Below are 24,374 nucleotides of genomic sequence, written 5' to 3' on the forward strand. Positions count from 1 at the left end.
ACTTGGCTATATTCATGAACGGAAAGGGATTCCACTCCCTCAATGTGCAGCTGGTGTGTGACCACACGCAGTGCATCATGCAGGTTTGATTCCTTCATTCTGCGGCAGTCTTCCGTGCCACCTATATTTCATCCAGCGCAGCCATGTCTGGCTGCTGGGCCCATGAAATGGCTTATGACTCCAGTCCGCACCGCGTGCTCACGTGCACAGCAGGCGTAGAATGAAAGCCGTGCTGCCACACGGAACATCATACAGCACACCATAGGCGTCCTCAAGCAAAGCTTCTGCTGCCTGCACCGCTTCTGAAGGAGCCCTGCACTATTCGGCTGAGCGGGTATCAAGATTTCTCGTTGCATGCTGCACAAACTCGCCATTTATGAGGGAAGTGCCTTTGCCACCACCTATCAGGCGAGAACCAGTGGAAGAGGAGGAGGAGGAAGAGACAGAGGAAGTGCAGCAGGAAGAGGCGGGGAGGCTACAAGGTAGACAGGCCCAGTCTGCCAGGGCTCTGCCTGATCAGATTATTAAGCGATACCAGTAAACTTAACGACACCTTCCCATTCACCAACAGTCCTATACTCCTTATCCGTCCTCTCCCACATGACCCTCAAATCATGCTCCTTGTGATTACACATTGCTTCCTCCCCCAGCTCATCGCAGAAATAAAAACCACCACCAAATGCAAATTCAAATCCACATTTATTAATTGACACATGAAATTATGCAAACAACATGAGACTATTCACCCTTGTGCATTCCCTTAATGCTTGTTGTTTGTGTGCCTTTACCTTTCCTCTCCTACGAGGTGCGTTCCCAATGGCTGGAGCATGGTGGTGGGAGGCTGCTGATGTTCAATTGAGGAGCATGCAGATGACCTTGGAGGACGACCTTGAACAGCTCTGGGCTAAGAGGGCCCAGCTTCAGGCTGCAGCAGTCTGGCTTGGCTGGCTGACTGGCAACAGCAAGAGCACTGGCGGAGTAGCAGAGGTGGGAGCAGGAATGCTGTCATCCTGAGAGGACAGCAGGTTCGTCTTTCATGGCGCCACTGCCACTCTCCTGGGGCGTGCCTCAGCAATCCCGGTGATATGCTGGAGAACAGAGTGCTGGACTGCAGCAATGCCCTGGAAGCCCCATTCGACAGTGACATCCAGAGCCACGATAGCAGCAAATGCAGATGGCAGACCTTTGATGGCAGATGTTTGTGCTGCAATGGAAGCTGTGACATCAGTCATCAGACGTTGTATCATGGTGGGTTCCACAGATGTGCTGATGGAGGTGACCACCCGTTCCATATTGGAAAGGATGAAAGAAAAAGAAAGAATTGCATTTATATAGTGCTTTTCACGACCTCAGGATGTCCCAAAGTGTGTTACAGCCACTTAAGTAATTTTTGAAGTGTAATCACTGTTGTAATGTAGGAAACACAGCAGCCAATTTGTGAACAGCAAGCTCCCACAAACAGCAATTTGATCACCTGTTTTAGTGCTGTTGGTTGAGGGATAAATATTGGCCAGGACACCGGGCATAACTCCCCTGCTTTTCGAAATAGTGCCGTAGAATCTTTTACATCCACCAAGCTCTACGCAAAGCCCTGTACCAAGTTGGAGCTGGACTCCTCTATACTCCTTAACATTGTGCGCAGGCTTTCCAGTGCACCAAGCATTTGATTGTGTACGACCATCAGCCGCCTTCTGTAGCCTGGCCCATTGAAGTTATCAACTGACTCCTCAGCGGCAGAACCAGTATGCGACCTTGCCCTACGGCGAGCTGGCACCTGTGGTATCGGTTTCCCCCCCCCCCACCCCGGCTCCTGCACACTTGTGCTTGGTGTCTCACCACATGCAAATCTCTCCTCTATCCTAGCCTCTAAACTGCGCGCCGTGTCATTATCTGAACTGGTGGCTGCAAGTGTAAAATTGAGTGACGATGTGTCTTCATCACCACTGCTGTCTTCCTCTCCCTCCTCTGAATGGGCAGGTTCCAGTTCTTGGGTATCTGAAATGACAAAGGGACACAGGTTTAGTTGTGATGTGTGGAGATGAGAAAGTAAGACATGCGTGCTGACACCATCTGCAGCACGTGTGTCAGAAAAGATTGTGGGATGAGGGAGAAGTGGGAAGCGAGGAGGAGGATTTGGTATGCAGAGACCTTCCAGCACCACCAGTGGCCATGGCCTCAGCAATGTCTCCTCCATGGGAGTTAGGACGTGTAGCAATGACTGACCTCCTCCAGTTCTTTTTTGCTGCCTACTGTTATGCGCCACCTTCGCCTGCAAAAGAAGAGGAAAGTGTGTCAGTGAGTGTCCTGCAAGATGTTTGGGTAATGTGGCTGTCATTGTTGAATAGCTGCTAGCGTGTATGACCTGTGAGTTGTGGGTGTGTGGCTTGCACCAGTGGTGTGTGAGGGTGAGATGAAGCATCTGATTTGAAGAGTTGAGTACTGATTGAAAGAGTTTGTTGGTATGTAGGTGACTGGAGGTGTGGTGTGTGGGGCAGTGGATGAGGCTAGTCGTGCAGTTTGTAGAATTATGCCACTTGACAGTTGAATTCACCAACCTTGACCACTCGTGTCAAATTATTGAACTTCTTTCTGGTTGGGCCACAGCTTGAGTACTGCGTACAGTTCTGGTCACCACATTACAGGAAATGTGTGATTGCACTCAAGAGGGTCCAAGGGACATTTACGAGGATGTTGCCAGGGCTGGAGAATTTTAGCTAAGAGAGAAGAATGTTTTCTTTGGAACAAAGGAGGCTGAGGAGAGATTTAATTGAGGTGTATAAAATTATGACTGGATAGAGTGGCTCGGGAGGACCTATTTCTCTTAACGGGGGCATAGATTTAAAGTAATTGGTAGAAGGATTAGAGGGGAGCCGAGGAGAAATTTTTTCACCCAGAGGGTGGTGGGAGTCTGGAACTCACTGTCTGAAAAGATGGTAGAGGCAGAAACCCTCAACTCATTTAAAAAGTACTTGGATGTGCACTTGAAGTGCCGAAACCTACAGGGCTACGGACCAAGTGCTGGAAAGTGGGGTTAAGCTGGTTGGCTCTTTTTCAGCCGGCACAGTCACGATGGGCCGAGTGGCTTCCTTCTTTGCCGGAACGTTCTATGATTCTTCCTGCACTGCATCCATGTTCTTGGCACAATGCTCCTGACATTGACCTCGTCTGCCACTGCCTCATGAACATATGTTGAGAGGGCCTCCTGCCCCCCTGCGGATATAGGATGCTCGTCCTTCTGTTTACTTCTTGCAACAAGACCTCTAGTGCATCATCAGAGAACCTCGGTGCATGCTCTCTCGCAGGTGCAGCCATTCTTCCAACTTTCAGAGTCCGGGAATCTCTTCTCATGAATTCCTGCAGCCATGGTGCACCTCACCTTTGTGGTGCAGGCTGCCTTTAAGTAGTGCTAGCCCCTCCCGATTTCCAGGGCCATCTGCTGATGCATGTAGCCAATCAACAGCACAGGTCGAGCTGGCTGCACGCAGCAATCATTTAAATCATCAGGCAGCATAAATGTTAGGTGCTGCCTGCATCGCAACCAATGGGCAGGGGCTAATCACTCACCACGATCCCAGCACCTGTTTTCGGGGGTTATCCAATATAACCCCGACGGTCTCAAATGAGACAATAAAATGGCCTCTCCCCTGGCCCTCCCCCCCCCTCCCCCACCTCCCCCCTCCCCCACCTCCCCCCTCCCCCACCTCCCCCCCCCCCTCCCCCCCCCCCTACCTCCCCCCCCCTCCCACCTCCCCTTTCTCCTCTCCCCTTCTCTCTTTATATTCATTCATGGGATGTGGGCGTCGCTGGCAAGGCCAGCATTTATTGCCCTTGAGAAGGTGGTGGTGAGCCGCCGCCTTGAACCGTTGCAGTCCGTGTGGTGAAGGTTCTCCCACAGTGCTATTAGGTAGGGAGTTCCAGGATTTTGACCCAGCGACGATGAAGGAACGGCGATATATTTCCAAGTCGGGATGGTGTGTGACTTGGAGGGGAACGTGCAGGTGGTGTTGTTCACATGCGTCTGCTGCCCTTGTCCTTCTGGGTGGTAGAGGTCATGGGTTTGGGAAGTGCGGTCGACGAAGCCTTGGCGAGTTGCTGCAGTGCATCCTGTAGATGGTACACACTGCAGCCACAGTGCGCCGGAGGTGAAGGGAGTGAATGTTTAGGGTGGTGGATGGGGTGCCAATCAAGCGGGCTGCTTTGTCCAGGATGGTGTCGAGCTTCTTCAGTGTTGTTGAAGCTGCACTCATCCAGGCAAGTGGAGAGTATTCCATCACACTCCTGACTTGTGCCTTGTAGATGGTGGAAAGGCTTTGGGGAGTCAGGAGGTGAGTCACTCGCCTCAGATTACCCAGCCTCCGACCTACTCTTGCAGCCACAGTATTTATGTGACTGGTCCAGTTAAGTTTCTGGTCAGCGGTGACCCCCAGAATGGTGGGGTATTAGGTGATGGTAATGCTGTTGAATGGCAAGGCATGGTGGTTAGACTCTCTCTTGTTGGAGATGGTCATTGCCTGGCACTTGTCTGGTGCGAAAGTTACTTGCCACTTATCAGCTCAAGCCTGGATGTTGTCCCGGTCTTGCTGCATGCGGGCTCGGACTGCTTCATTATCTGATGGGTTGTGAATGGAACTGAATACTGTGCTATCATCAGCGAACGTCCCCACTTCTTACCTTATGATGGAGGGAAGGTCATTGATGAAGCAGCTGAAGATGGTTGGGCCTCGGACACTGCCCTGAGGAACTCCTGCAGCGATGTTCTGGGGCTGAGATGATTGGCCTCCAACAACCACTACCATCTTCCTTTGTGCTCGTTATGACTCTAGCCATTGGAGAGTTTTCCTCCTGATTCCCATTGACTTCAATTTTACGAGGGCTCCTTGGTGCCACATTCAGTCAAATACTGCCTTGATGTCACACTCATCTCACCTCTGGAATTCAGCTCTTTTGTCCATGTTTGGACCAAGGCTGTAATGAGGTCTGGAGCCGAGTGGTCCTGGCAGATCCCAAACTGAGCATCTGTGAGCAGGTTGTTGGTGAGTAAGTGCCTCTTGATCGCACTGTCAATGACACCTTTCATCAATTTGCTGATGATTGAGAGTAGACTGATGGGGAGGTTATTGGCCGGATTGGATTCGTCCTGCTTTTTGTGGACAGGCGATACCTGGCCATTTTCCACATTGTCAGGTCGATGCCAGTGTTGTAGCTGTACTGGAACAGTTCCTCTTTCCCTTTCCCCCCTTTCCCCGCTTTCCTCTTTCCCTTTCCCCGCTTTCCTCTTTCCCTTTCCCCGCTTTCCTCTTTCCCTTTCCCCGCTCTCCTCTTTCCCCTTTCCCCGCTCTCCTCTTTCCCCTTTCCCCGCTCTCCTCTTTCCCCTTTCCCCGCTCTCCTCTTTCCCCTTTCCCCGCTCTCCTCTTTCCCCTTTCCCCGCTCTCCTCTTTCCTCTTTCCTCTTCCCCCCCCTGTCCTCTTTTCCCTTCCCCCCTCCTCTTTTCCCTTCCCCCCTCCTCTTTTCCCTTCCCCCCTCCTCTTTTCCCTTCCCCCCTCCTCTTTTCCCTTCCCCCCTCCTCTTTTCCCTTCCCCCCTCCTCTTTTCCCTTCCCCCTCCTCTTTTCCCTTCCCCCCTCCTCTTTTCCCTTCCCCCTCCTCTTTTCCCTTCCCCCCTCCTCTTTTCCCTTCCCCCCTCCTCTTTTCCCTTCCCCCCTCCTCTTTTCCCTTCCCCCCTCCTCTTTTCCCTTCCCCCCTCCTCTTTTCCCTTCCCCCCTCCTCTTTTCCCTTCCCCCCTCCTCTTTTCCCTTCCCCCCCCTCCTCTTTTCCCTTCCCCCCCCTCCTCTTTTCCCTTCCCCCCTCCTCTTTTCCCTTCCCCCCTCCTCTTTTCCTTTCACCCCCTCTCCTCTTTCACCCCCTCTCCTCTTTCACCCCCTCTCCTCTTTCACCCCCTCTCCTCTTTCACCCCCTCTCCTCTTTCACCCCCCTCTCCTCTTTCACCCCCTCTCCTCTTTCACCCCCTCTCCTCTTTCACCCCCTCTCCTCTTTCCCCTTCCCCCCCTCTCCTCTTTCCCCTTCCCCCCTCTCCTCTTTCCCCTTCCCCCCCTCTCCTCTTTCCCCTTCCCCCCCCTCTCCTCTTTCCCCTTCCCCCCCCTCTCCTCTTTCCCCTTCCCCCCCCCTCTCCTCTTTCCCCTTCCCCCCCCTCCTCTTTCCCCTTCCCCCCCCTCTCCCCTTTCCCCTTTCCCCCCTCCTCTTTTCCCTTCCCCCCCTCCTCTTTTCCCTTCCCCCCTCCTCTTTTCCCTTCCCCCTCCTCTTTTCCCTTCCCCCTCCTCTTTTCCCTTCCCCCCTCCTCTTTTCCCTTCCCCCCTCCTCTTTTCCCTTCCCCCCTCCTCTCTTCCCTTCCCCCCTCCTCTTTTCCCTTCCCCCCTCCTCTTTTCCCTTCCCCCCTCCTCTTTTCCCTTCCCCCCTCCTCTTTTCCCTCCCCCCCTCCTCTTTTCCCTCCCCCCCTCCTCTTTTCCCCCCCCCCCTCCTCTTTTCCCTTCCCCCCTCCTCTTTTCCCTTCCCCCCTCCTCTTTTCCCTTCCCCCCTCCTCTTTTCCCTTCCCCCCTCCTCTTTTCCCTTCCCCCCTCCTCTTTTCCCTTCCCCCCTCCTCTTTTCCCTTCCCCCCTCCTCTTTTCCCTTCCCCCCTCCTCTTTTCCCTTCCCCCCTCCTCTTTTCCCTTCCCCCCTCCTCTTTTCCCTTCCCCCCCTCCTCTTTTCCCTTCCCCCCTCCTCTTTTCCCTTCCCCCCTCCTCTTTTCCCTTCCCCCCTCCTCTTTTCCCTTCCCCCCCTCCTCTTTTCCCTTCCCCCCTCTCCTCTTTTCCCTTCCCCCCTCTCCTCTTTTCCCTTCCCCCCCTCTCCTCTTTTCCTTTCACCCCCTCTCCTCTTTCACCCCCTCTCCTCTTTTCCCCTCTCTCCTCTTTCCCCCCCTCTCTCCTCTTTCCCCCCCTCTCTCCTCTTTCCCCCCCTCTCTCCTCTTTCCCCCCCTCTCTCCTCTTTCCCCCCCTCTTTCCCCTTCCCCCCCTCTCCTCTTTCCCCTTCCCCCCCTCTCCTCTTTCCCCTTCCCCCCTCTCCTCTTTCCCCTTCCTCCCCTCTCCTCTTTCCCCTTCCCCCCCCTCTCCTCTTTCCCCTTCCCCCCCTCTCCTCTTTCCCCTTCCCCCTCTTTCCCCTTCCCCTCTCTCCTCTTTCCCCCCCTCTCCTCTTTCCCCTTCCCCCCTCTCCTCTTTCCCCTTCCCCCTCTCCTCTTTCCCCTTCCCCCTCTCCTCTTTCCCCTTCCCCCTCTCCTCTTTCCCCTTCCCCCCTCTCCTCTTTCCCCTTCCCCCCTCTCCTCTTTCCCCTTCCCCCCTCTCCTCTTTCCCCTTCCCCCCTCTCCTCTTTTCCCTTCCCCCCTCTCCTCTTTTCCCTTCCCCCCTCTCCTCTTTTCCCTTCCCCCTCTCTCCTCTTTTCCCTTCCCCCCCTCTCCTCTTTTCCCTTCCCCCCTCTCCTCTTTTCCTTTAACCCCCTCTCCTCTTTCACCCCCTCTCCTCTTTTCCCCTCTCTCCTCTTTCCCCCCCTCTCTCCTCTTTTCCCCTCTCTCCTCTTTCCCCCCCTCTCTCCTCTTTCCCCCCCTCTCTCCTCTTTCCCCCCCTCTCTCCTCTTTCCCCCCCTCTCTCCTCTTTCCCCCCCTCTCCTCTTTCCCCTTCCCCCCTCTCCTCTTTCCCCTTCCCCCCCTCTCCTCTTTCCCCTTCCCCCCCTCTCCTCTTTCCCCTTCCTCCCCTCTCCTCTTTCCCCTTCCCCCCCCTCTCCTCTTTCCCCTTCCCCCCCTCTCCTCTTTCCCCTTCCCCCCCTCTCCTCTTTCCCCTTCCCCTCTCTCCTCTTTCCCCCCCTCTCCTCTTTCCCCTTCCCCCCTCTCCTCTTTCCCCCCCTCTCCTCTTTCCCCTTCCCCCTCTCCTCTTTCCCCTTCCCCCTCTCCTCTTTCCCCTTCCCCCTCTCCTCTTTCCCCTTCCCCCCTCTCCTCTTTCCCCTTCCCCCTCTCCTCTTTCCCCTTCCCCCCTCTCCTCTTTCCCCTTCCCCCCTCTCCTCTTTCCCCTTCCCCCCTCTCCTCTTTCCCCTTCCCCCCTCTCCTCTTTCCCCTTCCCCCTCTCCTCTTTCCCCTTCCCCCCTCTCCTCTTTCCCCTTCCCCCTCTCCTCTTTCCCCTTCCCCCTCTCTTTCCCCTTCCCCCCTCTCCTCTTTCCCCTTCCCCCTCTCTTTCCCCTTCCCCCCTCTCCTCTTTCCCCTTCCCCCCTCTCCTCTTTCTCCTTCCCCCCTCTCCTCTTTCCCCTTCCCCCCTCTCCTCTTTCTCCTTCCCCCCTCTCCTCTTTCCCCTTCCCCCCTCTCCTCTTTCCCCTTCCCCCCTCTCCTCTTTCACCCCCTCTCCTCTTTTCCCCTCTCTCCTCTTTCCCCCCCCTCTCTCCTCTTTCCCCCCTCTCTCCTCTTTCCCCCCCTCTCTCCTCTTTCCCCCCCTCTCTCCTCTTTCCCCCCCCTCTCTCCTCTTTCCCCCCCCTCTCTCCTCTTTCCCCCCCCTCTCTCCTCTTTCCCCCCCCTCTCCTCTTTCCCCCCCCTCTGCTCTTTCCCCCCCCTCTCCTCTTTCCCCCCCCTCTCCTCTTTCCCCCCCCTCTCCTCTTTCCCCCCCTCTCTCCTCTTTCCCCTTCCCCCCTCTCCTCTTTCCCCTTCCCCCCTCTCCTCTTCCCCCCCCCCTCTCTTTCCCCTTCCCCCCTCTCCTCTTTCTCCTTCCCCCTCTCCTCTTTCCCCTTCCCCCCTCTCCTCTTTCCCCTTCCCCCCTCTCCTCTTCCCCCCCCTTCTCCTCTTTCCCCCCCCTCTCTCCTCTTTCCCCCCCTCTCTCCTCTTTCCCCCCCTCTCTCCTCTTTCCCCCCCTCTCTCCTCTTTCCCCCCCCCTCTCTCCTCTTTCCCCCCTCCCTCTCTCCTCTTCCCCCCCTCTCTCCTCTTTCCCCTTCCCCCCCCCCTCCTCTTTCCCCTTCCCCCCCCCCCTCCTCTTTCCCCTTCCCCCCCCTCTCCTCTTTCCCCTTCCCACCCCTCTCCTCTTTCCCCTTCCCACCCCTCTCCTCTTTCCCCTTCCCACCCCCTCTCCTCTTTCCCCTTCCCCCCCCTCTCCTCTTTCCCCTTCCCCCCCCTCTCCTCTCCCCTTCCCACCCCTCTCCTCTTTCCCCTTCCCCCCCCTCTCCTCTTTCCCCTTCCCCCCCCCTCTCCTCTTTCCCCTTCCCCCCTCTCCTCTTTCCCCTTCCCCCCCTCTCCTCTTTCCCCTCCCCCCCTCTCCTCTTTCCCCTTCCCCCCCCTCTCCTCTTTCCCCTTCCCCCCCCTCTCCTCTTTCCCCTTCCCCCCCTCTCCTCTTTCCCCTTCCCCCCTCTCCTCTTTCTCCTTCCCCCCTCTCCTCTTTCCCCTTCCCCCCTCTCCTCTTTCCCCTTCCCCCCTCTCCTCTTTCCCCTTCCCCCCTCTCCTCTTTCCCCTTCCCCTCTCTCCTCTTTCCCCCCCCTCTCTCCTCTTTCCCCCCCTCTCTCCTCTTTCCCCCCCTCTCTCCTCTTTCCCCCCCCTCTCTCCTCTTTCCCCCCCCTCTCTCCTCTTTCCCCCCCCCTCTCCCCTCTTCCCCCCCCTCTCTCCTCTTTCCCCCCCTCTCTCCTCTTTCCCCCCCCTCTCTCCTCTTTCCCCCCCCTCTCTCCTCTTTCCCCCCCCTCTCCTCTTTCCCCCCCCTCTCCTCTTTCCCCCCCCCTCTCCTCTTTCCCCCCCTCTCTCCTCTTTCCCCTTCCCCCCTCTCCTCTTTCCCCTTCCCCCTCTCTTTCCCCTTCCCCCCTCTCCTCTTTCTCCTTCCCCCCTCTCCTCTTTCCCCTTCCCCCCTCTCCTCTTTCCCCTTCCCCCCTCTCCTCTTCCCCCCCTCTCTTTCCCCTTCCCCCCTCTCCTTCCCCTTCCCCCCTCTCCTCTTTCTCCTTCCCCCCTCTCCTCTTTCCCCTTCCCCCCTCTCCTCTTTCCCCTTCCCCCCTCTCCTCTTTCCCCTTCCCCCCTCTCCTCTTCCCCCCCCCTTCTCCTCTTTCCCCCCCCTCTCTCCTCTTTCCCCCCCTCTCTCCTCTTTCCCCCCCCTCTCTCCTCTTTCCCCCCCCCTCTCTCCTCTTTCCCCCCCTCTCTCCTCTTTCCCCTCCCCCCCCCTCCTCTTTCCCCTTCCCCCCCCTCTCCTCTTTCCCCTTCCCACCCCTCTCCTCTTTCCCCTTCCCACCCCTCTCCTCTTTCCCCTTCCCCACCCCTCTCCTCTTTCCCTTCCCACCCCTCTCCTCTTTCCCCTTCCCCCACCTCTCCTCTTTCCCCTTCCCCCCCCTCTCCTCTTTCCCCTTCCCCCCCCTCTCCTCTTTCCCCTTCCCCCCCCTCTCCTCTTTCCCCTTCCCCCCCTCTCCTCTTTCCCCTTCCCCCCCCTCTCCTCTTTCCCCTTCCCCCCCCTCTCCTCTTTCCCCTTCCCCCCCCTCTCCTCTTTCCCCTTCCCCCCCCTCTCCTCTTTCCCCTTCCCCCCCCTCTCCTCTTTCCCCTTCCCCCCCTCTCCTCTTTCCCCTTCCCCCCTCTCCTCTTTCCCCTTCCCCCCTCTCCTCTTTCCCCTTCCCCCCCTCTCCTCTTTCCCCTTCCCCCCTCTCCTCTTTCCCCTTCCCCCCTCTCCTCTTTCCCCTTCCCCCCTCTCCTCTTTCCCCTTCCCCTCTCTCCTCTTTCCCCCCCCTCTCTCCTCTTTCCCCCCCCTCTCTCCTCTTTCCCCCCCCCTCTCTCCTCTTTCCCCCCCCCTCTCTCCTCTTTCCCCCCCCCTCTCCCCTCTTTCCCCCCCCTCTCTCCTCTTTCCCCCCCCTCTCCTCTTTCCCCCCCTCTCTCCTCTTTCCCCTTCCCCCCTCTCCTCTTTCCCCTTCCCCCCTCTCCTCTTTCCCCTTCCCCCTCTCTTTCCCCTTCCCCCCTCTCCTCTTTCCCCTTCCCCCCTCTCCTCTTTCCCCTTCCCCCCTCTCCTCTTCCCCCCCCCTCTCTTTCCCCTTCCCCCCTCTCCTCTTTCTCCTTCCCCCCCTCTCCTCTTTCCCCCCCTCTCCTCTTTCCCCCCCTCTCTCCTCTTTCCCCTTCCCCCCTCTCCTCTTTCCCCTTCCCCCCTCTCCTCTTTCCCCTTCCCCCTCTCTTTCCCCTTCCCCCCTCTCCTCTTTCTCCTTCCCCCCTCTCCTCTTTCCCCTTCCCCTCTCTCCTCTTTCCCCCCCCTCTCTCCTCTTTCCCCCCCCTCTCTCCTCTTTCCCCCCCCTCTCCCCTCTTTCCCCCCCCTCTCTCCTCTTTCCCCCCCTCTCCTCTTTCCCCCCTCTCTCCTCTTTCCCCTTCCCCCCTCTCCTCTTTCCCCTTCCCCCCTCTCCTCTTTCCCCTTCCCCCTCTCTTTCCCCTTCCCCCCTCTCCTCTTTCTCTTCCCCCCTCTCCTCTTTCCCCTTCCCCCCCTCTCCTCTTTCCCCTTCCCCCCTCTCCTCTTCCCCCCCCCCTCTCCTCTTTCTCCTTCCCCCCTCTCCTCTTTCCCCTTCCCCCCTCTCCTCTTTCCCCTTCCCCCCTCTCCTCTTTCCCCTTCCCCCCTCTCCTCTTCCCCCCCCTTCTCCTCTTTCCCCCCCCTTCTCCTCTTTCCCCCCCCTCTCTCCTCTTTCCCCCCCTCTCTCCTCTTTCCCCCCCCCCTCTCTCCTCTTTCCCCCCCCCTCTCTCCTCTTTCCCCCCCTCTCTCCTCTTTCCCCTTCCCCCCCCTCCTCTTTCCCCTTCCCCCCCCTCCTCTTTCCCCTTCCCCCCCCTCCTCTTTCCCCTTCCCCCCCCTCTCCTCTTTCCCCTTCCCACCCCTCTCCTCTTTCCCCTTCCCACCCCTCTCCTCTTTCCCCTTCCCACCCCTCTCCTCTTTCCCCTTCCCCCCCCTCTCCTCTTTCCCCTTCCCCCCCCTCTCCTCTTTCCCCTTCCCCCCCCTCTCCTCTTTTCCCCTTCCCCCCCCTCTCCTCTTTCCCCTTCCCCCCCTCTCCTCTTTCCCCTTCCCCCCCCTCTCCTCTTTCCCCTTCCCCCCCCCTCTCCTCTTTCCCCTTCCCCCCCCTCTCCTCTTTCCCCTTCCCCCCCTCCTCTTTCCCCTTCCCCCCCCCCTCCTCTTTCCCCTTCCCCCCCCTCTCCTCTTTCCCCTTCCCCCCCCCCTCCTCTTTCCCCTTCCCCCCCTCTCCTCTTTCCCCTTCCCACCCCTCTCCTCTTTCCCCTTCCCACCCCTCTCCTCTTTCCCCTTCCCCCCCCTCTCCTCTTTCCCCTTCCCCCCCCTCTCCTCTTTCCCCTTCCCCCCCCTCTCCTCTTTCCCCTTCCCCCCCCTCTCCTCTTTCCCCTTCCCCCCCCTCTCCTCTTTCCCCTTCCCCCCCCCTCTCCTCTTTCCCCTTCCCCCCCCCTCTCCTCTTTCCCCTTCCCCCCCCCTCTCCTCTTTCCCCTTCCCCCCTCTCCATCTCTCCTCTTTCCTCTTTTCCCTTATCCTCAATTACTTCAATTCACACCAGTTTCCTGGTCTCCTCACCTCATGCTTCACTGTCTTGCTGTCCTCACAGTCTCAACTTTCATACAAAGTTCTCCAAGAATAGCCACTGCCAACTCCTCCATCTCGCCATCACTTGTGACTTTTCTGAACTTGAGGTCTGGATTGTCGATAAAGCTATCTCCGACCATTTTCTTGTCTCCCTTACCAGCTCAATGCCCAATCTCCCACAATCCCACTACCCTCACCATCCACCTGTGGTGAAGGACAACTCTTCCCCAGCTTCATTAATTCTCAACTTGCTCCTCTGCACCGACTTTTGACCTAGGTTGCTGCTCTGGTACAGCCTCCATTTTTGCACCCTCAAGTCCCTCTGCCCCCAATATCCCCTGCATTCCCCCAACCACCCTGTTCGAAACCATTGTTACTTAACAGCTACTCCCCCACTTTCTTCCTGACCCTTTCCAAAATTATGTCTTCCATGAGACCTACCTCCAGTTCCTTGAATTTCCTCCATCCTCCACCCTGATCACTCAACTAATTCTTCTGGCCTCCTTGGCATCTGAAATTGTCATTCCTTGCCTTTCCTCTGGCACCGTCCCTCCTTGCTTGAAGATCAGTCATCAGCGCACCGACTCAACCAATCCCTGATGCATCTGTCCTCTCCAATTGTCGTTGCATCCCAACTCTCCCTTTTCTCATCAGGATTCTTGAGCATGTTATCACATCCCAGCTCTGCCTATCTCCTCTGCAACTGCCTGTTCAAATGTCTCCAGTATGGCTCCTGCCCATCTCACAGCACCAAAACAACCCTAGCCGAAATCATGATTGACACCTTCTGTGAAGGTGATCTTGGTGCATTACCATTCTTTGACCTCTCCATAGCATTTGACATCATTCACTATGCCATCCTCCTCCACCAGCTCTTCTCTGTTTTCCAGCTCTGCGGGACTGCCCTTGCGAGGTTCCATTCTTATCTATCTGGGCAAAGCAGCACATCTGCAGCAGTGGCTTCTTCTTCCTTTCAGGCACAATCACCTCTGGAGTCTCCCAAGGATCGACCCTTGGCCCTCTTCTCTTCATTACTAACAAGCTAAGGGATCAACCCTGGCTCAATGAGGAGTGTGGAAGAGCATGCCAGGAGCAGCACCAGGCGTACCTAAAAATGAGGTGCCAAACTGGTGAAGCTGCAACACAGGACTACATGCATGCTAAAAAGAGGAAGCAACATGCTATAGACAGAGCTAAGCGATTCCACAACCAACAGATCAGATCAAAGCTCTGCAGTCCTGCCACATCCAGTCGTGTATGGTGGTGGACAATTAAACAACTAACGGGAGAAAGAGGTTCTGTAAACATCCCCATCTTCACGATGGCAGAGTCCAGCATGTGAGTGCAAAAGACAAGGCTGGAGCGTTTGCGAGCATCTTCAGCCAGAAGTGCCAAGTAGATGATCCATCTCTGCCTCCTCCCGATATCCCCACCATCGCAGAAGCCAGTCTTCAGCCAATTCGATTCACTCCACTTGATATAAAAAAACAGCTGAGTGCACTGAAACAACAAGGACTTTGGGCCCCGAGAACATCCCGGCTGTAGTGCTGAAGACTTGTGCTCCAGAACTAGCCGCGTCTGTAGCTGAACTGTGCCAGTACAGCTACAACACTGGCATGTATCCGACAATGTGGAAAATTGCTCAGGTACATCCTGTCCACAAAAAGCAGGACAAATCCAATCCGGCCAATTACCACCCCATCAGTCGACTCTCATCAGCGAAGTGATGGAAGGTGTCGTCGACAGTGCTATCAAGCGGTACTTACTCACCAATAACCTGCTCACCGATGCTCAGTTTGGGTTCTGCCAGGACCACTCGGCTCCAGACTTCATTACAGCCTTGGTCCAAACATGGACAAAAGAGCTGAATTCCAGAGGTGAGGTGAGAGTGACTGCACTTGACATCAAGGCAGCATTTGACCGATTGTGGCATCAAGGAGCCCTAGTAAAATTGAAGTCACTGGGAATCAGGGGGAAAAACTCTCCAGTGGCTGGAGTCATACCTAGCACAAAGGAAGATGGTAGCGGTTGCTGGAGGCTAATCATCTCAGCCCTAGGACATTGATGCAGGAATTGCTCAGGGCAGTGTCCTAGGCTCAACCACCTTCTGCTGCTTCATCAATGACCGTTCCTCCATCATAAGGTCAGAAATGGGGATGTTCACTGCTGATTGCACAGTATTCAGTTCCATTCACAATCCCTCAGACAATGAAGCAGTCCGCGCCCACATGCAGCAAGACCTGGACAACATTCAGGCTTGGGCTGATATGTGGCAAGTAACATTTGCGCCAGGCAATGACCATCTCTAACAAGAGAGAGTCTAACCACCTCCCCTTGACATTCAACGGCATTACCATCGTCTAATCCCCCACCATCAACATCCTGGGGGTCACCATTGATCAGAAACTTAACTGGACCAGTCTCATAAATAGTGTGGCTACAAGAGCAGGTCAGAGGCTGTGTATTCTGCGGTGAGTGACTCACTTCTTGACTTCCCAAAGCCTTTCCACCATCTACAAGGCACAAGTCAGGAGTGTGATGGAATACTCTCCACTTGCCTGGATGAGTGCAGCTCCAACAACACTCAAGAAGCTCGGCAACATCCTGGACAAAGCAGCTCGCTTGAGTGGCACCCCATCCACCACCCTAAACATTCACTCCCTTCATCACCGGCGCACCATGGCTGCAGTGTGTGCCATCCACAGGATGCACTGCAGCAACTCACCAAAGCTTCTTTGACAGCACCTCCCAAACCCGCGACCTCTACCACCTGAAAGGACAAGAGGAGCAGGCACATGGGAACAATACCACCTGCACGTTCCCCTCCAAATCACAGACCATCCGAACTTGGAAATATATCGCCGTTCCTTCATCGTCGCTGGATCAAAAATCCTGGCACCCCCCTACCTAACAGCAATGTGGGAGAAACTTCACCACACGGACTGCAGCAGTTCAAGAAGGCGGATCATCACCACCTTCTCAAGGGCAATTGGGGATGGGCAATAAATGCTGGCCTTGCCAGCGATGCTCACATCCCATGAACGAATAAGAAAAAATCTAATTGTTGCCCTTTCATGACAGCATTCTCAGGCACATGATTAGCGTCCATATGTATGTTGCAGACAATCAATTGTTCTTCTCCACCTTCTCTTAACTTAAATTCTTTTAAGTTCATGACCTCTTCCATCAAATCTTGGATGTGTCACAACTTCCTTGACCTGAATATCAGAAACACCAATGCCATTGTTCCTATCATCTTCTCCCCTTCCTGGCCAGTAACTTATGCTGAAAAACTGTGTGCAACTTTAGCGTCGTGTTTCACCTCCACAACATTGCCCCTACCTTGATCGCTCTGCTGCCAAAGCCCATATCCACACCTTTGTCACCTCTGCACTTGATTTACTCGAAGATTTTATTTGCTGACCTGCCATCATCCATTCTTCACAAACTCCCTCTTGTCCAAAATACAGTCATCCACATCCTGTCCCATACTAAGTCCCACTCGTCCATCACCTCACAATCCTTGCTGACCTACAGTGCTCCCCCTCCCCCCGTCCCCAATGCATTCAGTTTATAATCCTTGTCCTTGTCTTTGCATCTCTGAACCTCTGCAACCTCCTCCAGTTGTATATCATCTCCTGCACACTTCGGTGCTCCAACTTCAGCCTCTGATGCATCACCCCCTCCCTCACCCACCTCGACCCCATCCTCTGGAACGCCTTCTCTAAACTCTTACACATCTCTACTTCTCTGTCCTCTTTTTAAAAATGTTCTCAAAATAAGCCTTTTTAACCTGGCATTCAGGCCATCTCTTCTATCCTCTTTCGCATACCTTCCCTCTTATTAGTCCTCTGTAAACACCTTTGGATGTTTTAGGCACTAATAAATGCAAGTTAATCTGCGATTATCTAACAGAAAATAAAGTCTTTGCACAAAATTTGGTAATAGTGTTACATGAAACTGGTGCTTTGGGAACTTTTATAGCAACTTTTCTTGCGTTTTTATCATTACTATAGTAGTTTGCTGCCATGTGCCAAATTTGCAAAGGATATATGGAGTAGGATAGTTGACAGTAGATCTCTCTTTAATTGGCCATTATCGTGAAGTTCATGAAACCATATTTCTTGAGCTTTCTGTTGACTGAAAATGGATCTTTGGTTGCTGTGTTTAAAACAGCTGAATGTTTAGCACTCAGAGCAGCTATAAAATTGGATTTGGCATTGTCGTTAAATTTGTTTTTGTTTTTGTTTTTGGAAGTTGAGGTTCAGAAAGACCTCCTTGACAAGTTACTTCTATTTTGTGTAGTTTCTGCAAAACGTCGGCTTTTGTAATTGTGTATTTTTCTTCCCATGTGAAACTTGCAAAATATTCTGGTACCGTGTGAGTAGATTTATTGTGATAAGTGTAGGCGGTTTTGGTCAGCTGCAAGTGCTCTCCCGCTGGGGCTGCTCCCTTTGATGGAAAAGGAGCAGCTGTGAAGGTGCTGTTTCAGGCCCTTGCTGTCTTTTAAAAAAAAATATTCTGCCAAGCATTGGAAGGGGAGTCAGATCATGTGACTCCTACCACCCTACCCCATGTCACACTGTGTAGTAGTACTGATTGCCTTTATCCAATCATGCCTGGAATGCTGCCTGTCACTTGGGCTATTTCTGCTATCTGTCGCTATCAAGCTTCAGTGCTAACAGTTTGGCAGATGGGACAGTTTTTTCTCGAGCTTACATCTTTGCTTTTTTTTAATATGCTTCTGGCAGTGTGTTTTCCTCTTCTGGCTTTTTAAACTGGACTCTTTCTGTTAAACTATGGCCCATCGACTGCGCCTTTATTTTGGCTCAAATAGGAGTAATACTGATCCAGAATCGGAGATGCTCGATGAAGAAAGAGAAAATGACGTCTCCATGACATTCCACACTTTGCCGAGGAGGAATGCCCCTCATCCTTTTCAGAACATGCCTGGGCCTGTGTCCGATGCTGGGCTGTCTTTACAAGATCAGACCTCCTTGAATCGGAGCTCCTCCATGTTCATCCCTCAGTTGTACAGTATTGAATCACGACCCACCAGAAGCTCCTCAATGCAGATATCGCTACAGCGCAAACCTATGAATGGATGTGGTGATGCCAGTGTCTCAGAGTCTCCTGAGCAGCCGTTACCAGACATAGGAATGGAAGTTGGCAGCAGTGATAGTTTATTTTCTAGAAGCCATTCTCTTCCAAGTGTGCCTCTAAGCACAGATGATCCCCCATCCTATAGCGTGGCTGCTGATTCATCACAACAAACTACTGGAAGTACTTCATCTAATTGTAGAATACGTTGTCTTTTTCCTTTGGAACAAAAGCAAGGTGCTGTTCGTGAAGAGGAATTAGCAAATGGGTCTGCCTCTGCTATAAACGTTGGAGGTGTAAGAATTCAGCGCCACTCACCGACAGCAGACATGCATCAAATACAACTTTCACCTTTTAATCGTAATGGAAATCAGAAAGCTCATGCCTCCGTAACTAGGCGCTGGTCTTTACAACACCAGCCTGATATGTCAGGGAACATGGGGAAATCTTGCTTTGTCTTGCAGCTCCAGCAACAGCACAAAGGTATCCAGGATTCCTGGATGGATTTAAAAACTGGTCTACCCAGCATGAAGGGGGAAAATATGGCTAGTTGCCCACACATACGCCTAGGGCGAAGCACTTCTGCCTCCTTCCCAGTTAAAGGAAACACTGAGTGCTTTGGTGCTGCTGAGAGGAGGGAGAAAATTGCAGGAACTGTAATTGGGCGAAACAATTCAGAAATGCTTCGTAGTAGTTCATTGGAAGCAATACCGCAGACACAATCTTGCAAGTTTAAAATCAGACAGGAGCAAAATCAGAGGCAACCTCACTTTCGAATTCTTTTAACCCGAGGATGTGAAGAGCAAAATGAAAGCTCAATAAATGATAATGGTGGCTGTGCTCGGACAAGAATGAATTCAGTCACCAGAGAGAACTCCACGGTATGTAAGTGGTTCAAAGCCGTGCCTGTCACTTAGGCTATGTGTGTGGGGCTCTATTTTGAGGAAGGGGGTGGGGGGGGCAGCAAATCCAATTTGGCCTCTTTTAAGAATTAGGCTATATGGTTCTTGAAGCCGTTAAATTGGCATGTGAGATTGTCATTTACCCCCCTCCCCACAATTGTTGATGGACCTGAAAACAGCCGGTCTCTTAATCACATTTTCACATTTCTACAGCTGCTTCTACTTCAACAGAATGTTAATTAATATATATATATAAGTACTGACTGTCAGAATCCCCTTAAATTCAACACTACTTCAGCTCTTCGTATTAGAGTAAACAAAGAGGAAAAGGTTTAAAATAAATTCCTGATAGGGTTATAGTTACAGTTAATGGGTTCTAGTTTATTTTAACTAAGTATGGTATGTCTGTCAGAAGAGTAAGCTTGATTAAAGTTGTTGCAGGAGCTGAAATTATATATTTCTAAACAAGACACTTCTGTGAACAGTGAAGTAAGTTGTGTGTCTCCAGCTGTGAAAGCAGGCTTGAAATAATAGATGTTGCCTTTTCATGCCTGTGTGTGTTCTCTCTACCAGTGAAATGTGGTATAGAAAGACAGCTGCTAACTACAGTGTACCGCCTTTAATATATGATGAACTCGTATTTTCGTGTTTTATAGTTCGGTGGAAGAAACTGAAAGGTTGTGCATTTTTGTTGTGAATTGTGTAAACATGCAAACAGGATTAGTTTACTGCTACGAGTCAGCAATGAACTTACAAGCACCAAACTTTTCCAGATTATTCCAGTCATTTGAGTTTACTGTGTGTGATTGATATGAGACATGACTTGTAGTCTGTGGTAGCAGGTGCCATTCCCTTATTTATCTCAAGTGAAAACATTCATTTTGCTGTCTGCTGGCTTTGATCCACAGAGGATTTGTGGCTGCAGATCTTTTTTCTTCTCCCTTTCATTTTTCTTTTAAAGGGACAAGGTTATTACTTGAAGGATGTTTTTCACTTTACAAGTTAATGGAGAGTAAAATTGGATGGGATGTATAACGGGCATCCCGACCTGAACAGCCCATTTCCCACTTGGCGGGTTAGGTTAAAATTAGCCCCATAATACTTTACGATAAACGTGTATAGTAAATAGAAATGATAAAACCTAAAGCAGATGAGAAGTTGGGAAAACTGGATTTTCTGTTCAGAGAACCCCCTTGCCCCTAATCCAACTGAATTAAAAGAACTAGCTGTTGTAATAATCAATACTTTGTACCAATTCTCTTAATTTTCCATATTCTACCAATTTTAATCCTCACCTACGTTGATAGTTTGTGCTTATACTTCTCTCTAAAGTCATGTGTCAACGGGAATAGTCCATTTGTGCCGTTGTGTAACTATGTTGACTTAACTGGAAGCTGATGCTTTGGATCAGCCTGGGATTCAGTCTGGAGCCACCTAAATCCAGGAGAGGAAACATTACCAGCTGGGTGCTCCTGCATGATCAGTTAACAGAGGGCCTTCCAGAGTCTGGTGTCTCCAGCTTTGCACACAAGCTAATGAAAACTTCCAGTTCCTATTGGAGACAGTGGAGTTATGAGAAGGGCATAGCTGCCTCTCTAACGTACATAATAGCTGCTCCAGGGCAAAGCAGAGATGGACGTAGCCTCGGTATGGCTAAAAAAATAAATTAAATAAACAAAATATTTTACCTTGTGTACTATATTATTTTAAAGACAAGTGGGGGAGTTATTCATGCAGAATACACTCCCCTCAGACCTTTCTTATTTAACAATACTAAAGAGCAGTTTTCCTTAGTTTGTCAAGATTTATGAACAAAAGCAAATATTGAAAAAATGCAAGGTACATGTTTAAAAATATTCAAAAACTAAATCAGAAGTGAAACATCAATCCAACCAGACTGCCAAGCTCACTTGAGCTAAGTTTGATGTTCATACTTCAGGTGGACCTGATAGGTGCACTAGTTGCTTCAGTTACTCCATCTGACCTTCAGAGTAGATTCCTCATATTCAATATAAACGAATGTAATTGCATTTAGCTTCTGTGCAATTTTGACCTTTTTTGGAAACCAGTTATGGGAGTATATATATGCTAAAATAAATCCCAGCATCTATTTGAAAATACACACAAGTTTCTTATCTAATACTGGATAAAGGCAGCTTTGAAAAAGTATGTTTGCAACACAAGAATGTACTGCATCAAACTGCAACAACCGGTAGCAAAAGTTATAATTTTTCCAACAGCGAAGCGCTCTTACTGTAACAGAAACTTTCCAACAAAGCAATTTAAATAATCAGCTATTATACCCTGGTATAGAATAGAGATAAATAGCATTTACTTTTTTTTTTACTTAGGTAATTTGTGAATTACACAGCAATGGCTACAAAATGCTAGGGGAGACCCAAGCAAAATATAAGTGCAGAAAAATAGAAAATGCATCACAGGTATGTCAGTATTTGTGAAGAGAAAACGTAGGTTAATGTTTCAGCTGTAGACCATTTATCAGAATTAGAAACTGGCAGATGAGCAAGCCCCTTTTGATGGACTGCATGAAATGAGGGGGTGGGGAGGAAATAACAAGAAAAAGTCAAAGGCCGGGTATGCTGTTTCCTGCCACAGAGAGGCAGATACTGGGTTTAGTGGGCTGTGATGGACCTGCTGTTTATTTCTACCATTTACTGTCCTTATTTCAGATTTCCAGCATTTGCAGCTTTCTCTTACTATCCCTATTGTTCAGAAAAGTAACTACATATAGCTGAATAGCATTGTTGAACCAACAACAAATTTAAGTACAAATTCTTAAAAGTCTAATATCTGAGGTGACATTAAGCTAATAAACAGTAACATTGAAATATATTAATCAAAATGAGAGGTATTGTGTTGAGAGTCTCAGCAAGGACTAAGCTAAGGAGAATCATAAGAGTTCTATTGAGGCCTGATTATTGACCAGGGTGGTTGGAACCAAAACAGCAACTTATGCAATTTATACTAGGACAAGTCTTAAACATGATTTTCAAGGCTTCAAACAATCAAAGCAACAAGAAGGGTACAATTGTTTGAGGCAGGTAAATGGACATCGTTCCTGCAGATGGGTGGAGAGGAGATGGTAGATATATAGTGAAATGCTTAGTTTGGAAGGTTATCCCTTTCTCCTCAGAGAAGAAAACACCGTTTATAACCCCAATATCATAAAATCTAGTCCAGAGCAGACCAAGAGCCAATTGAGTGTGCTAGAATAAACCCAACTCCTTTACTTGCTCACACACTGTAATTCAAAAAATATCATCTGCCAATAAATTTAGCCAGAAAGAGAAACTATTAATGCATAATTCTCTCTGGTTGAGCCATCATTATAATTCTTTTCATGGTGAATGAGATGGGATCTGGAAGGCAATGATGATTGATTAATTATCTCCTTCTGGAATCCAGTGGAACCTTCACAAGTGCAGTTAGTTGAGTGTGATCAGCATACCTCTGATTAACTTAATTTCCTACAGTATTATGGACCAATATGATGGCATTCACACACAATTCATAATGTTGCATTTAGAGGTCATGCTGTACACATGGGAGTGGTTTTTGCTCGTGTATCAAATGGTGAATCAAAATGATCAAAGGCAAGATTCCCCTAAACCTAATGCATTTGTTGTATATACATACAAGCACAAATTAGTTGAGGGCATATTTAGGACTGATGTTAGGAAGTTCTTCACACAGTAATAAACATGTGGAATGGGCTTCCAGGTAGGGTAGTGAAAGCAAAACTCTGGAATCATGTAAGAAGCATGTGATTGAGAGAAGAGCTGTTGGTAGGGGGTATGATAAATATTTAAAGAACAAAAGAAGGCTGCCTCTCCATCTGTCAACATCTTCATATCAGGACCCTTGAATAGAGTTAATATTTAAGGATATTTTCAAGCTAATTGTGACCTCCTATTTTGCATTTTTACTTCCCTCCAGAGCCTTGAGAGGAACATAGGAACAGGAGTGTAGACCATTCAGCCCCTCGAGCCTGTTCAGCCATTCAATTAGATCATGGATGATCTGTACCTCAACTGCATGTACCTGCCTTTGCACCATATCCCTTAATACCGTTACCTAACAACAAAAATCTATCTATCTCAGTTTTGAAATTTTCGATTGACCCAGCCTCAACAGCTTTTTGAGGAGAGTTCCAGATTTTCACAACCCTTTGTGTGAAGTAGTGCTTCCTGCCATCTATTCTGAATGGCCTAGCTCTAATTTTAAGGTTATGCTCCTTTGTTCTGGACTCCCCCACCACAGGAAATAGTTTCTTTCTATCTACCCTATCAAATCCTTCAATCATCTTGAACACCTCAATTAGATCACCCCTTAATCTTCTATACTCAAAGGAATACAAGGGTAGTCTATGTAACCTGTGCTCATAATTTAACACTTTTAGCCCCAGTACAAGTCTGGTGAATCTGTCCTCCAAGGTCAATATATCCTCCCTGAAGTGCGGTGCCCAGAACTGAATACAGTACTCCAGATGCGGTCCAACCAAAGCTTTATAAAATTGGAGCATCGTTCCACCCCTTTGCCTTCCAGCCCTCTTGAGATCAAGATCAACATTCCATCAGCCTTTTAATTTTTTTTTTAACCTGTTCACTAGCATTTAGTGATTTTTGTATTTGGACCCCTAAATCTCTCTGCTCCTCCACAGTCCCTTGCTTCTTAACATTTAGAAAATACTCTGATCTATCTTTCTGTGGGTCTAAAATGGATGACCTCACACTTCCCCACATTAAACTCCATCTGCCACAGTTTTGCCCAGTCACTTTATCTATGTTCCATTGCAACTTTTTGCTCCCATCTACACAACTTAGTGTGCCACCTAATTTAGTGTCATTTACAAACTTGGAGAGATGGTTCTTTATTCCTTCATCTAACTCATAAATATAGTGAAAAGCTGAGGCCCCAGTATAGATGCTTGGGGGACACCACTGGTCACGTCCTGCCAATTGGCGTAACCTACCCATTATCCCTACCCTCTGTCTCCGACCTCCTAACCAATTCCCTACCAATATCAATAGGTTGCCTCCAATTCCATGCACTTTCATTTTTGCTAACAGTCACTTTTGTGGAACCTTATCGAATGACTTCTGGAAATCCATATAAATAACATCCATAGACACACTCTTATGTACCACATTAGTCACCTCTTCAAAACATTTAACGAGCTTAGTTAGACATGACTTATCCTTTACAAATTCATGCTGGCTTTCTGATCAGCTCATATTTGCCCAAGTGCTGAGTCACTCTGTCCCGAATAACAGATTCTATTTACTTCCCCCAACAGACATTAGATGAATAGGTCTATAATTTCCTGGTTTCCCTCGCGCACTCTTCTTAAATAAGAAGTGACATTGGCAAATTTTCAATCCGAGGGGACGGTTCCTGAATCAAGAGAATTTTGGAATATCGTGGCTGAAGCATTTGCAATTTCCTCACTTCTTTTAGTGCCCTGGGGTGGATACCATCATATCCTGGAGATTTGTCAATCTTGTTTTCTCCATTACCATTATTTTACTTACATTAAATCTAGTAAGTTACTCCCCTTGGTTTAGTTTTAATTTCCTTCGTATCTCTGGTACTTTATCCTCATCCTCTAATGTGAAGACCGACACAAAGTCACCCATCTCTAGTTGCTCTGAGGTGGTTGTGGGGGACCTTCTCCTTAGGCTGCAGTCGTTGTGGTGATAGTACCCCAGTGATAGTGTTAGGTAGGGTATTCATAGGATCATAGAATGGTTACAGCAAGGAAGGAGGCCATTCGGCTCAT

At 50.7% G+C, this 24,374-nt stretch overlaps 1 protein-coding gene across 14 annotated transcripts in view; it reads left to right on the top strand.

Moving 5' to 3' along the window:
* nedd4l (NEDD4 like E3 ubiquitin protein ligase) overlaps nucleotides 1-24,374 on the top strand; it is a 412,625-nt gene that overhangs the window by 197,149 nt on the left and 191,102 nt on the right. For 5 of the 14 annotated variants that reach the window (XM_067983918.1, XM_067983924.1, XM_067983928.1 and 2 more), the window contains exon 1: nucleotides 18,095-18,553. The exons of 5 other annotated variants lie outside the window; for them this stretch is intronic. In XM_067983918.1, coding sequence (XP_067840019.1) covers nucleotides 18,098-18,553 — 456 coding nt within the window. In that variant the 5' untranslated portion in view covers nucleotides 18,095-18,097. Of the gene's footprint in view, nucleotides 1-17,356; nucleotides 18,554-24,374 lie in introns of those variants that run through there. 4 more of the 14 variants (XR_010962841.1, XR_010962842.1, XM_067983896.1 and 1 more) reach the window with 1 other exon arrangement.

This window comes from Heptranchias perlo, chromosome 1 (genome assembly GCF_035084215.1).
Source record: "Heptranchias perlo isolate sHepPer1 chromosome 1, sHepPer1.hap1, whole genome shotgun sequence".
In the NCBI taxonomy this organism is placed as follows: Eukaryota; Metazoa; Chordata; class Chondrichthyes; order Hexanchiformes; family Hexanchidae; genus Heptranchias; species Heptranchias perlo.